The sequence below is a fragment of the Enhydra lutris genome, unplaced genomic scaffold (genome assembly GCF_002288905.1).
Source record: "Enhydra lutris kenyoni isolate GAN:26980312 unplaced genomic scaffold, ASM228890v2 scaffoldscaffold13, whole genome shotgun sequence".
In the NCBI taxonomy this organism is placed as follows: Eukaryota; Metazoa; Chordata; class Mammalia; order Carnivora; family Mustelidae; genus Enhydra; species Enhydra lutris.
In genome coordinates this window covers 9,004,270-9,019,519 of record NW_019154097.1, presented here as the reverse complement: position 1 = coordinate 9,019,519, position 15,250 = coordinate 9,004,270, and the positions used below count along the sequence as shown (strand labels likewise).

The 15,250-nt window shown below is 39.8% G+C and overlaps 1 protein-coding gene across 1 annotated transcript in view; it reads right to left on the bottom strand.

Moving 5' to 3' along the window:
* LOC111146079 (inversin) overlaps positions 1–15,250 on the bottom strand; it is a 173,571-nt gene that overhangs the window by 68,691 nt on the left and 89,630 nt on the right. The window contains exons 7-8 of the mRNA XM_022501461.1: positions 14,392–14,501; positions 10,073–10,244 (exon numbers count right to left, since the gene is read on the bottom strand). Coding sequence (XP_022357169.1) covers positions 10,073–10,244; positions 14,392–14,501 — 282 coding nt within the window. The remainder of the gene's footprint in view (positions 1–10,072; positions 10,245–14,391; positions 14,502–15,250) is intronic.

Genomic DNA, 15,250 nt, shown 5'->3' with positions numbered 1-15,250 from the left:
GGAGCCTGCTTCTCTCTCTGTCTCTGCCTGTGCGCTCTCTCTCTCTCTCTCTCTCTGACAAATAAATAAATAAAATCTTTAAAAAAAAAAAGAATGCTGATGGCTTGAACTGTGCTGGCAGGAGTGGAGCTGGAGAGAAGCAGAAAGATTACGGATATACTTTAGAGGTGGAGTCAATAGGACTTAGAAGATCTGAAACAGATTTCTGTCTGTATAGCCTGGGAATCTGTATTTAAACGAACACCCTTGCAATTCTTACACGCATTTGTGTTGGAGGACCCTGATCTACGTGGCTAAATGTTAGTCTGGCCCAGATAAAATTCAGAAGAGCGTGAGAGACTTCAAATATCTTAGGTGCTGCCATGTGGAAGATGGCACAGAGCGGGACGTTCACTTTAATAAATCTGGGCTCAGTGTAAGGAAGACATTCTGACAGGAGTTAGGTTAAGACGGAAGTAGTGGGTTCTCCATATTGGAGCCGTGTCACTAGAGGCTGACAGACCGTCGGTGGGAATGTTGTAAGGTAGATTAAGTGTGCTACATCTATGATAGTTTGGTGACTTTCACATTTTAAGAGCACAAGAATACATCTGCCCCCAAAGGAAGCTTTATAAAACATTCAACGTATAAAACTGGTAAGAGGGGTGCCTGGGTGGTTCAGTGGGTTAAGGCCTCTGCCTTCAGCTCAGGTCATGATCCCAGGGTTCTGGGATCGAGCCCCGCATCGGGCTCTCTGCTCAGCGGGGAGCCTGCTTCCCTCTCTCTGCCTGCCTTTTTGCCTACTTGCGATCTCTGTCTGTCAAAATAAATAAATAAATAAATAAATAAATAAATAAAACTGGTAAGAGTTGAGCAGTTCTGACTAAAGCAGGGGTGGAGGGTTGCCCACTTAAGTACCCGCCCCCCTCGGCAACACTTTAAACACTATAGAAACCTATTGTTCTGAAAAATATGGCTTGGAAAACCCTGGACTAGATTTGATTTTAATGTACTTTCTAATTTCAAAATTCTACAATTGTGTGATGTGGCGTGAATATGGAATGAATACTGTTCAGATTTAAAAAAAAAAACCCAAAATCCGACGAAGCAAAAGATAGAATTCATTTTCTTATCAATTGAAATTCCCCATTTCTATTTGCATTTATATTACTTTAAAATAACTTTAGATTTAACTATTGTTGCTCCCTCTTTGAGAAGGTATCACAAATTTACAGAGGAGCCCTAATTTTTTTTAATTTAACTTTTTGTTATGGAAAATTTCAAACATATTCAAAAGAAAAGACAGTAATCTAGAGAACTCAATACAGCCATTCCCTAGCTTAAGGGACAATCAGCAGATGCCTGGTCTTGTTTCATCTAACTGCCATCCCTTGTCCCCACTTTTGTTTTGAATAAAATTCTAGAGTCCTAGACTTTCATTTGTAAATATTTTAGTACAGTCTATCTAAAAGACAATGTTTTTCTTTTTTAAAAACACAATCACTGTATCAGTCAGGGTCCATTCAGGAGACAGAAACCATGCCAGATACTTTAACAGAGAGTTCAAAATAAGGAATTATTAGCTATGGACCAAAGAAGGAAAAAACCAAAAAAGGAACACTAAGGGATCACAGAGGTAGTACATGCAGAAGACAGCCAGCAGTTCTAGGACCGTGGGAATGAAAAGAAGATAGATTATTAAAACTTAAAAGCCTAGAAGAGGAGCCCTGTGGAGGAACAGGAAACCAGCAGACAGGAAGTTGTAATCCCATTCTTCCAGCTTTCCAGGTTCCCTCTACTGCCCCCTACAGGAGGATTCTAACAGGGCACCTACTGGCAAAGCAGAAATGGGCTCCGCAGAGTCCTAGCCTTGGCATTGCAAGGAAAGGCTAGTCTTATTATTGTACTTAAAAAACATTAACAAGGAGGGTTTTGGAAGATGGCGGAGAAGTAGCAGGCTGAGACTACTTCAGGTAGCAGGAGATCAGCTAGATAGCTTATCTAAAGATTGCAAACACCTATAAATCCAATGGGAGATGGAAGAGAAGAAGAACAGCAATTCTAGAAACAGAAAATCAACCACTTTCTGAAAGGTAGGACTGGAGGAGAAGTGAATCCAAAGCAACGGGAAGATAGACCGCGGGGGAGGGGCCAGCTCCCGGCAAACGGCGGAGCAATGGAGCACAAAATCAGGACTTTTAAAAGTCTGTTCCGCTGAGGGACATCACTCCAGAGGCTAAACCGGGGTGAAGCCCACGCGGGGTCAGCGTGGCCTTAGGTCCTGCAGGGTCACAGAAGGATCGGAGGTGTCTGAGTGTCGCATAGCTTGCAGGTATTAGACTGGGGAGGCGGGCTACAGAGACAGAGCCGAGGAGTGAGCTCTAAGCTTGGGGTTACCTTGAACCGGTCACAGGCTCGGTCAGCTCGGAGCGCGGCTGGAGGCCAGGGTGACGGGAGTAATTGGGCACTGTTCTCTGAGGGCGCACTGAGGAGAGGGGCCCCGGGCTCTCGGCTCCTCCGGGCCGGAGACTGGGAGGCTGCCATCTTCATTCCCGTCCTCCGGAACTCTACGGAAAGTGCTCAGGGAACAAAAGCTCCCGAAAGCAAACCCGAGCAGATTACTCAGCCCGGCCCCTGGTAAGGGCGGTGCAACTCCGCCTGGGGCAAAGACGCTTGAGAATCACTACAACAGGCCCCTCCCCCAGAAGATCAACAAGAAACCCAGCCAGGACCAAGTTCACCTACCAAGGAGTACAGTTTCAATACCAAGGAGAGCAGCGGAATTCCAGAGGAGGAGAAAGCAAAGCACGGAACTCATGGCTTTCTCCCCATTCTTTAGCCTTGCAGTTAATTTAATGTTTTTTTTCTTTTTCAATCGTTTTTTCTCTTCTTCTGCCAATTTTTTTTAACTTTTACCTTTTCTTTTTTAACGTTTTTTAACTAGTTTATCTAATATATATATATTTTTTCTTTTTTATATTTTTTCTTTATTCGTTTTCTTTTTTTAATTGTTTTTTTTTTTTTTTCTTTCTGAATCTCTTTTTATCCCCTTTCTCCCCCCTCACGATTTGGGATCTCTTCTGAATTGGTTAAAGCATATTTTCCTGGGGTTGTTGCCACCCTTTTAGTATTTTACTTGCTCCTTCATATACTCTTATCTGGACAAAATGACAAGGCGGGAAAATTCACCACAAAAAAAAAGAACAAGAGGCAGTACCGAAGGCTAGGGACCTAATCGATACAGACATTGGTAATATGTCAGATCTAGAGTTCATAATGACAATTCTCAAGGTTCTAGCCGGGCTCGGAAAAGGCATGGAAGATATTAGAGAAACCCTCTCAGGAGATATAAAAGCCCTTTCTGGAGAAATAAAAGAACTAAAATCTAACCAAGTTGAAATCAAAAAAGCTATTAATGAGGTGCAATCAAAAATGGAGGCTCTCACTGCTAGGATAAATGAGGCAGAAAAAAGAATTAGTGATATAGAAGACCAAATGACAGAGAATAAAGAAGCTGAGCAAAAGAGGGACAAACAGCTATTGGACCACGAGGGGAGAATTCGAGAGATAAGCGACACCATAAGACAAAACAACATTAGAATAATTGGGATTCCAGAAGAAGAAGAAACAGAGAGGGGAGCAGAAGGTATTTTGGAGAGAATTATTGGAGAGAATTTCCCCGATATGGCAAAGGAAACAAGCATCAAAATCCAGGAGGTTCAGAGAACCCCCCTCAAAATCAATAAGAATAGGTCCACACCCTGTCACCTAATAGTAAAATTTACAAGTCTTAGTGACAAAGAGAAAATCCTGAAAGCAGCCCGGGAAAAGAAGTCTGTAACATATAATGGTAAAAATATTAGATTGGCAGCAGACTTATCCACAGAGACCTGGCAGGCCAGAAAGAGCTGGCATGATATATTCAGAGCACTAGACGAGAAAAACATGCAGCCAAGAATACTATATCCAGCTAGGCTATCATTGAAAATAGAAGGAGAGATTAAAAGCTTCCAGGACAAACAAAAACTGAAAGAATTTGCAAACACCAAACCAGCTCTACAGGAAATATTGAAAGGGGTCCTCTAAGCAAAGAGAGACCCTAAAAGTAGTAGATCAGAAAGGAACAGAGAAATATACAATAACAGTCACCTTACAGGCAATACAATGGCACTAAATTCATATCTCTCAATAGTTACCCTGAATGTTAATGGGCTAAATGCCCCAATCAAAAGACACAGGGTATCAGAATGGATAAAAAAAACAAAACCCATCTATATGTTGCCTACAAGAAACTCATCTTAAACCCGAAGACACCTTCAGATTTAAAGTGAGGGGGTGGAAAAGAATTTACCATGCTAATGGACATCAGAAGAAAGCAGGAGTGGCAATCCTTATATCAGATCAATTAGATTTTAAGCCAAACACTATAATAAGACATGAGGAAGGACACTATATCATACTCAAAGGATCTGTCCAACAAGAAGATCTAACAATTTTAAATATCTATGCCCCTAACGTGGGAGCAGCCAACTATATAAACCCATTAATAACAAAATCCAAGAAACACATCAACAATAATACAATAATAGTAGGGGACTTGAACACTCCCCTCACTGAAATGGACAGATCATCCAAGCAAAACATCAACAAGGAAATAAAGGCCTTAAATGACACACTGGACTAGATGGACATCACACATATATTCAGAACATTTCATCCCAAAGCAACAGAATACACATTCTTCCCTAGTGCACATGGAACATTCTCCAGAATAGATCACATCCTGAGTCCTAAATCAGGTCTCAACTGGTATCAAAAGATTGGGATCATTCCCTGCATATTTTCAGACCACAATGCTCTGAAGCTAGAACTCAATCACAAGAGGAAATTTGGAAAGAACCCAAATACATGGAGACTAAACAGCATCCCTCTACAGAATGAATGGGTCAACCAGGAAATTAAAGAAGAATTGAAAAAATTCATGGAAACAAATGATAATGAAAACACAACAGTTCAAAATCTGTGGGACACAACAAAGGCAGTCCTGAGAGGAAAATATATAGCGGTACAAGCCTTTCTCAAGAAACAAGAAAGGTCTCAGGTACACAACCTAACCCTACACCTAAAAGAGCTGGAGAAAGAACAAGAAAGAAACCCTAAACCCAGCAGGAGAAGAGAAATCATAAAGATCAGAGCAGAAATCAATGAAATAGAAACCAAAAAAAACAATAGAACAAATCAACGAAACTAGGAGCTGGTTCTTTGAAAGAATTAATAGGATCGATAAACCCCTGGCCAGACTTATCAAAAAGAAAAGAGAAAGGACCCAAATAAATAAAATCATGAATGAAAGAGGAGAGATCACAACGAACACCAAAGACATACAGACAATTATAAGAACATACTATGAGCAACTCTACGCCAACAAATTTGACAATCTGGAAGAAATGGATGCATTCCTAGAGACCTATAAACTACCACAACTGAACCAGGAAGAAATAGAAAGCCTGAACAGACCCATAACCAGTAAGGAGATTGAAACAGTCATCAAAAATCTCCAAACAAACAAAAGCCCAGGGCCAGATGGCTTCCCGGGGGAATTCTACCAAACATTTAAAGAAGAACTAATTCCTATTCTCCTGAAACTGTTCCAAAAAATAGAAATGGAAGGAAAACTTCCAAACTCATTTTATGAGGCCAGCATCACCTTGATCCCAAAACCAGACAAGGATCCCATCAAAAAAGAGAACTACAGACCAATATCCTTGATGAACACAGATGCAAAAATTCTCACCAAAATACTAGCCAATAGGATTCAACAGTACATTAAAAGGATTATTCACCACGACCAAGTGGGATTTATTCCAGGGCTGCAAGGTTGGTTCAACATCCGCAAATCAATCAATGTGATACAACACATTAATAAAAGAAAGAACAAGAACCATATGATACTCTCCATAGATGCTGAAAAAGCATTTGACAAAGTACAGCATCCCTTCCTGATCAAAACTCTTCAAAGTGTAGGGATAGAGGCACATACCTCAATATTACCAAAGCCATCTATGAAAAACCCACTGCAAATATCATTCTCAATGGAGAAAAACTGAAAGCTTTTCCGCTAAGGTCAGGAACACGGCAGGGATGTCCGTTATCACCACTGCTATTCAACATAGTACTAGAAGTCCTAGCCTCAGCAATCAGACAACAAAAGGAAATTAAAGGCATCCAAATCGGCAAAGAAGAAGTCAAACTATCACTCTTCGCAGATGATATGATACTCTATGTGGAAAACCCAAAAGACTCCACTCCAAAACTGCTAGAACTTGTATAGGAATTCAGTAAAGTGTCAGGATATAAAATCAATGCACAGAAATCAGTTGCATTTCTCTACAACAACAACAAGACAGAAGAAAGAGAAATTAAGGAATCAATCCCATTTACAATTGCACCCAATACTATAAGATACCTAGGAATAAACTTAACCAAAGAGGCTAAAAATCTATACTCAGAAAACTATAAAGTACTCATGAAAGAAATTGAGGAAGACACAAAGAAATGGAAAAATGTTCCATGCTCCTGGATTGGAAGAATAAATATTGTGAAAATGTCTATGCTACCTGAAGCAATCTACACATTTAATGCAATTCCTATCAAAGTACCATCCATTTTTTTTAAAGAAATGGAACAAATAATCCTAAAATTTATATGGAACCAGAAAAGACCTCGAATAGCCAAAGGAATATTGAAAAAGAAAGCCAAAGTTGGTGGCATCACAATTCCAGACTTCAAGCTCTATTACAAAGCTGTCTTCATCAAGACAGCATGGTACTGGCACAAAAACAGACACCTAGATCAATGAAACAGAATAGAGAGCCCAGAAATAGACCCTCAACTTTATGGTCAACTAATCTTCGACAAAGCTGGAAAGAATGTCCAATGGAAAAAAGACAGCCTCTTCAATAAATGGTGTTGGGAAAATTGGACAGCCACATGCAGAAAAATGAAATTGGACCATTTCCTTACACCACACATGAAAATAGACTCAAAATGGATGAAGGACCTCAATGTGAGAAAGGAATCCATCAAAATCCTTAAGGAGAACACAGGCAGTAACCTCTTTGACCTCAGCTGCAGAACATCTTCCTAGGAACATCGCCAAAGGCAAGGGAAGCAAGGGCAAAAATGAACTATTGGGATTTTATCAAGATCAAAAGCTTTTGCACAGCAAAGGAAATAGTTAACAAAACCAAAAGACAACTGACAGAATGGGAGAAGACATTTGCAAACGACATATCAGATAAAAGACTAGTGTCCAAAATCTATAAAGAACTTAGCAAACTCAACACCCAAAGAACAAATAATCCAATCAAGAAATGGGCAGAAGTCATGAACAGACATTTCTGCAAAGAAGACATCCAGATGGCCAACAGACACATGAAAAAGTGCTCCACATCACTCAGCATCAGGGAAATACAAATCAAAACCACAATGAGATATCACCTCACACCAGACAGAATGGCTAAAATTAACAAGTCAGGAAATGACAGATGCTGGCGAGGATGCGGAGAAAGGGGAACCCTCCTACACTGTTGGTGGGAATGCAAGCTGGTGCAACCACTCTGGAAAACAGCATGGAGTTTCCTAAAAAAGTTGAAAATAGAACTACCCTATGACCCAGCATTTGCATTACTGGGTATTTACCCTAAAGATACAAACGTAGTGATCCGAAGGGGCACGTGCACCCTAATGTTTATAGCAGCAATGTCTACAATAGCTAAACTATGGAAAGAACCTAGATGTCCATCAACAGACGAATGGATAAAGAAGATGTGGTATATATACACAATGGAATACTATGCAGCCATCAAAAGAAATGAAATCTTGCCATTTGTGATGACGTGGATGGAACTAGAGGGTATCATGCTTAGTGAAATAAGTCAATTGGAGAAAGACAACTATCATATGATCTCCCTTATATGAGGGAGAGGAGATGCAACATGGAGGGTTAAGGGGGTAGGAGAAGAGTAAATGAAACAAGATGGGATTGGGAGGGAGACAAACCATAAGTGACTCTTAATCTCACAAAACAAACTGAGGGTTGATTGGGGGGAGGGGGGTTGGGAGGGGGGGGTGGGGTTATGGACATTGGGGAGGGTATGTGCTATGGTGAGTGCTGTGAAGTGTGTAAACCTGGCGATTCACAGACCTGTACCCCTGGGGATAAAAATATATTATATGTTTATAAAAAATAAAAAAAATAAAAAATTAACAAAAATTCTGTAATATCAAATATCTAGAAAGTGCCCATACTATTCTGATGGTTTAATAATTTTTTTATAGCTTATTTGAATCAAGATCCAAATAATGTCTGTATGTTGCTGTTGATGAGAACTCTTTTTCATGGGAAGAAAAACTACCCTGTAGAGGGATGATGGAGAGAAACTCATGTTTAAAGAAAAGAAATGTTAGGAAGGCATGGCCGACATATAATAAAATCCCCTTTGGAGAAAGAGCCAGGGAATTAGTGGATCTGAGAACAATTTATGTCTGAACTCTAACTATGGTGCACGTCGGAAAGATACCTTTGGTTAAAAGGATGGAACGATCCTTGACCATACTTTATTAAAATACATAAAAAAGTTAAACTAAAAGGAAAGCTAGTGAGAAAGTGAAAGGCTACATACTAATGGAAGTCTGACAAAAAATGAAATGTTCACTCCATTTATAAGTTCAATGTCCTACATGTCTGCACTATATCCTTCTTTAAGAAGCTTAAGGTCTACTGCAAAGCTTTGCTAAAGAATTACTTTTGATGGTTAAAGCTTTTATTAGAATTGATATTACCCACAAACTTTGAAAAAAAAATTTAGAAGGGGTGATGGTTTAGGTATAGGACAGAGATTATTAGGTATAACCCTGCTCCCCACTAAGTGCTGTATCAGTAGTTGTGGAAGCCAAGAAAGATCTTATCCAGGACAACTGATAGGTACAAATGGCTCTACTATGTTTCTACAAATACGAAAACATAACACCGAGAAGCTTGATGCTGAGTTTTTATTCTGTTCTGCATTGTTGTGCTATTGTGTGATCGTCTTTTTCAGACTTGCAATTAGGATACAAGGTAGGGACTTCCAAGTTGACAATGAAAACTAAAAAATTCATACCTTTCTTATTAACCAATGCACAAAGTGCTCTCTTATTAGAAAAAGAGAGAAAGAAGCATCTACGAGAGCCTTTGATGCAAATCTAACGCGAAGCTCTGAAGCTAAGAGTCATGGGGGTTCATCTCTAAAATGGGAGATTTGGAAGAAAGGAATGTTCTTCAAATCTGAGAAAAGAGCACATTAAATGAGAATGGTGAGAATGTACTTAGATATGTTATTCCTTAAAATATGATTCTAAATTTTTGAAAATATAATTGATAACTACTAAATATACATAAAGTACAGGCTTATGGTTTTTTTTACACGAAGATAAATAAGAAGAGTTCCTATAATCATGTCTAAGGAGTATTGAGAGTTTTATTTTTTAAAAAGATTTATTTATCTATTTTAAAGAGAGAAAGAGAGAGAGAGAGAGAGCAAGTTGAGGGAGGGAGAGAGGAAGAATCTCCATGGGAAGCCTGATGCAGGGCTTGATCCCAGGATCTTGAGATCATGACCTCTGGTAAAATCAAAAGTCAGATGCTTAACTGACTGAGCCACCCAGGCATCCCAAGAGCAAGCAGAGATTTTGTTTTTGTTTTTTAAATTTTTTATTTAAAATCAATTAATTAACATATATCATATTATTATTTTCAGAGGTAGAGGTTAGTGGTTCATCAGTTGCATATAACACCCAGGAGCAACCAGAGTTTTAAACCAAATGCCACCATTCATCTGGTGGAAACACAAGCTAAATTTAGCTATCGAACTTGGAGGAAATAAAACCTTTGGAGTGATATCCTGGTAGCTGCAACTTAACAAGTACAATTGCAAGTTAAACAATATTAGAACAGGAACAATGCTTTCAGGCACTACTGTATAAGTTTTAGGGCACCTACCCACTTTGGAACCCGAAAGAAAGCAAACCAAAAGCGTCTGCCAGTTCTTACCTGTACCTCCATACTTGTCTGCCATGTTAATATCAATGTCAGATTTTAAACTCAGCATAGTCCTAAGGACATCATCACTGCCTTTTCCAGCAGCCCACATAAAGGATGTTCTTCCTTCGAGGTCTGAATCATCTTTCACTGAAGGATGTTTTAAAAATACTTTCACTGTTTCCTGTAAGAAAACTTCATTAAAAAAATTGAGACAAGAGGGTGGCATTTTCTATGGTTATAAAGCCAGTGGTATATGTGACTTCCACTAAGACACAAAGTATTTTTCCCTGCTTTTGAATCAAATGAAATTATCTTTTTATGAATAATGAAACTACAATTTACATTGAAGGTAACAATCCTCTTTCTTTGTACATTAGTATTAGTTTCCATGCATCTCAAACACATAACCTAACTCCCTCATTCAGCATCCTCATAATTGAGAATGATCGTCCTCAATCAAATTTTAAAATTTTATGACAGTTAAAAGACTAACAAGTATTCAGTGTCATAAGCAACATTAACCTATAGGTTTTCTTGGACATTCCATGCAGAGACCTGTATACTCAGCCATGCCTACAGAGGAGGTTAATACATTCTCTCGTGGTTTTGTTACTATAATGTAAAAAATATTTAATGCATTTATTACATTATTATAAATTTAATTATTTATTTAATGCATTTATGGCATTATTGTTAATAATGATGTGTGACTACTGAGAAATGCAGTGTTCAATTCATTTAAACAAATATTTATTTAGCAATTCCTGTATACAAAGTCCTTCCTCTATGGAACCACACAAAAATTAGGACCCACAGTAATTCTAATAGTACCTGACAATTTTATTGTCTTATTTTTTTTTTTTTTTAGTTTCAAGTTTTTATTTGCATTCCAGCTAGTTAACATATAGTATATTAGTTTCAGTAGAATTTAGTGATTCATCATTTATATACAACACCCGTTGCTCATCACAATAAGTGCCCTCCTTAACCCCCATCAACCCATTTAGCCCATCCAACCCCCCACCTCACCTCTGGCAACCCTCCGCTTATTCTTTATAGTAAAGAGTCTGTTTTATGGTTTGCCTCTCTCTCTCTTTTTTCCCCCCTATGTTCATGTTTTGTTTCTTAAATTCTACACATGAGTGAAAACATATGATATCTGTCTTTTTCTGACTGACTTATCTCACTTAGCTAATACTCTTTGGCTCCATCCATGTTGTTGCAAGAGGCAAGATCTCATTCTTTTTCATGGCTCAGTAATGTTCTGTCACATGTATGCCTCATCTTCTTTATCCATTCATCAGTCGATAAACACTTGGGCTCTTTGTGAAATTTGGCTATTGTTGATAAGAGTGCCTAACAGTTTTAATGGGGGCTAACATTCACAGCATTTTAAATTGTTTCCTTCCTTGAGCCTCAGATGCTTACAAACTTTTAGGGAGATCATAGTAACTCCTGCTTGGATGGAACTCCTGCTTTCTTTCAGAAAAAGGAAAATTCTGGAGGCTGTGAACTGGCCAAAAACGTGTCAAGTGTTGGTGCTCAGTACTCTAAAGCAGGAAGAAATTCAAGGACTCGCCTCATGCAACCCTTCATTTTCCATATGAAGAAATTTAGGTTCAAGGTCATACAAACATCGGTGGCAGATATAGGAGTAGAACTCAGAGCTCAGTCACAGCACGCTTTCCACTGTACACACTGCTTCCTAGTCTTAAAACTCATTGTTGGGCTGCGGAGGCATTACAGTGTCACGCTCCTGGGATCTAGGGTATATGCCTAGTACATGCTAGATTCGAATAAACACATGGATTTTAAAAGCTGATAACTAAGAGTATCCACTACATTGGACTTGTTGATTATGATAGAAATGTTATCATAATTTAAGAAATAGGGCGCCTGGGTGGCTCAGTGGGTTAAGCCTCTGCCTTCGGCTCAGGTCATGATCTCAGGGTCCTGGGATCGAGTTCCGCATCGGGATCTCTGCTCGGCGGGGAGCCTGCTTCCTCCTCTCTCTCTCTGCCTGCCTCTCTGCCTACTTGTGATCTTGCTCTGTCAAATAAATAAATAAAATCTTAAAAAAAAAAAAGAAATAATAGGTTATATTTTTAAAAAGTTGGTAATGTTCTGGTTTGTTTTCTTTTTACTAATTTGTAAACATTTTTTAATTGGGTATGTTTTCTTTTTTTTTTAATGATTTTATTTATTTATTTGACAGAGATCACAAGTAGGCAGAGAGACAGGCAGAGAGAGAGCAGGAAGCAGGCTCCCTGCTGAGCAGAGAGCCTGACGCAGGGCTCCATCCCAGGACCCTGGGATCATGACCTGAGCCAAAGGCAGAGGCTTTAACCCAATGAGCCACCCAGGCACCCCTTGTTGGGTATGTTTTCTTAACGGTGAGTGTTCACAGAAGTTTTTGTGGGTCTCGTTATTGCTGTTTTCTTAACAGGGAATTGTAGCCTCTTGAGAGTGAACAGAGTCCAAGAAGATCAAGGGACTTGAAACTGAGCTTAGAAGATTTGCAGAATTATTGAAAAATCATCTCTGTAGTCGGCAGATTATCCAGAGCAAGTATTTTTTTGAATAAACATCCATAATGTTCTGTCATTCCTTTTTACTCCCAACAGCCTTAGTCACTTAATTGCTAGTATCTGTGCACGTGTTAAATTTGGAGCCTAAGACTTGAATTCAAGATCTTGGGCAAGTCAATTAATCTCTTGAAACATTGGCTTCTTCCTCTGTAAATTAGGGAAACCATGTCCTCTCACTGGCTTGCATTGAAGTATGAATTGAATTCTGATTTCCACAGGTTGATGAGGCTGGGCCAGTGAATTTCTTATCTATCTGGAGCAAGAAAGGGTCTGAGATAATAGAATGATGGGAGACAGTAGAAGAAAATGGTTTACCAAAAGTCTGGGTGATAAAGTTTTAGAAATGTCAAGAAGGAAGGTTGCTCTGGGTACCAGAGGGAAAGAAAGTTGGGAAAATAAGGTATTTTAGCAATCTGAGTATTTGACGTATTCAGTGATGCATTGGGGAGGTCAGGAAGATGCAATTATGCTCTGCTGACGACAGCATTCTTATAATTTAATGAAACCAAAGTTTTCACTGCACACACCCACACAGAAGGCATAGAATCAACTCGGACTGTTTTGAAGTGTGCGTCTTTGGATGAGTCTGTAGTTCTTGGTGGCCACTTACTCAGAGAGCTGAAGCAGTCTAGCCGTTACATACTGCTGGCTAGAAGCAGTGACATAATGGATTAGAAAATGCTCTGTAAACTATATAAAGGGTGGCAAGGGAAGAATTAGCCATATTCAGTATCTTTGGAAATAATAATTCATATTTTTGCTTTCTCAGCTGTATAATGCATAAAATTATTAGCACTAGCAATAGTAAGAATGCATGGCATTTCTTGTGTACCTGCTCTGTACCAAGAACTACACTAGGCACTGGTCACAAATTTTCTGTAATTCTTACAACAATCCTGAAGGAAAAGATATAATTATCCTCATCTTACATATGAAGAAACTAAGACTGGAGAGGTAAAGAACCTTGGGCCAGGCCATCCAGCCGGCAGAGAGGGGAGTCAGGGCACTAGGCCAGGTGGAACCCGTTCTAAGGCTTTGCCATATTCCTTTCAGGACAATTACGGAGAGCTGAACACAGCGCATATAAAATGTTAGTGCCATAAAATTAACCAGAAATGGAAATATACTTACACAGAACAAAATGTTACACTGAACAGCCAATATAAAACGGTCTTACAATTTCCTATGACTAACAACTTTACAAAGAGGAAGACTAACCCTTGCATCTCAGCCAGAGTTAACAGTGTGAGCAACTGTTAAGATATAATTGGGACACAAACACAGAAATGAGTACGTGCAAAACTGAAATTTGGATAAGATCAGTGGATTGTAGGGATGCCAATTTCCTGTTTATGATACTGTTTCATACTTTTGCAAGATGTTCCCATAGGGGTAAACCGGGTGACGGGTACATGGGATCTCGTTTTATTTCTTATGGCTGTGTACGAATCTAGAACAGCGTCAGAATAAAAACTTAATTAAGAAAAAAGAGAACTGGGACGCCTGGGTGGCTCAGTTGGTTAAGCAGCTGCCTTCGGCTCGGGTCATGATCCCGGTGTCCTGGGATCGAGTCCCACATCGGGCTTCTTGCTCGGCAGGGAGCCTGCTTCTCCCTCTGCCTCTGCCTGCCACTCTGTCTGCCTGTGCTTGCTCTCTCTCTCTCTCTGACAAATAAATAAACAAAATCTTTAAAAAAAAAAAAAAGAAAAAGAAAAAAGAGAACTGTCATGTTTTACTTACGGCAAAGTTACTCTGAGCTGCATAGTGCAAAGGTGTCGCTCCTTGGCTGTCCGATGGGATGGTTCCAGACTTATTTCTTTCTAAAAGGAGATGGACGATCTGTGCGTGGCCTGAGAGCAGACACAACAAGGACTGAGCACGTTAAAGGACCACTTAATTTATAATCTCTTTAAAGGGAAATTTTCTGAATAGTAGCCCCTAGTACAGCCTCTTCTAACTTCTCGCTAAAATACTACGCTAACATGGAACAAAGGCAAACACAACACTAAAATCTTAATGCTTCAATCAGAAAGGAAATGACAATCATAATTGCTAGAGTGAGGAGAAGCTGTACCAGGTATCAGCTCAGTGCATTTCGTGACTTCACCTTATGACACTGCCCACAGAACAGGCGGGAAGCCGGCCCCTGGCAGCCGTCACTTCCCCAGTTTCCAGGTCACACCGCGCCACTGTTCTCTTCCGCGGTTCAGGAGGACGCGCTACCATACGGTCTCCTGTGATCTCTGCCGCCTCCTCCCAACTCCCTCTGTCCTCCCCCCCTCCACTTTTTTCACATTTAGGCAGTGATTTCAAGTCCAAGGAAGCACGTGGCAGGAATGATGAGGTGGTGGCAGAGGAAACAGCCCGCGGTGTATTCATTCAGGAGGTTGTGGTTTCCACAAGTGAGGGGCTGTAAGGAGGATCAAAGAATGAACAAACCCGAAACCAGCAGATTTGGGAAACCTAAATTTCAGGCGTTCTATTGCCTCAGAGCAGTGGGGACCTGGGCGATGAAGATGCCACATCAGCAGAACAAGGACGCACTGCATGAAAACCAGGCAGAAAGAGGGAATCTGAGTGGGAGTCGTGCTCCTCTACC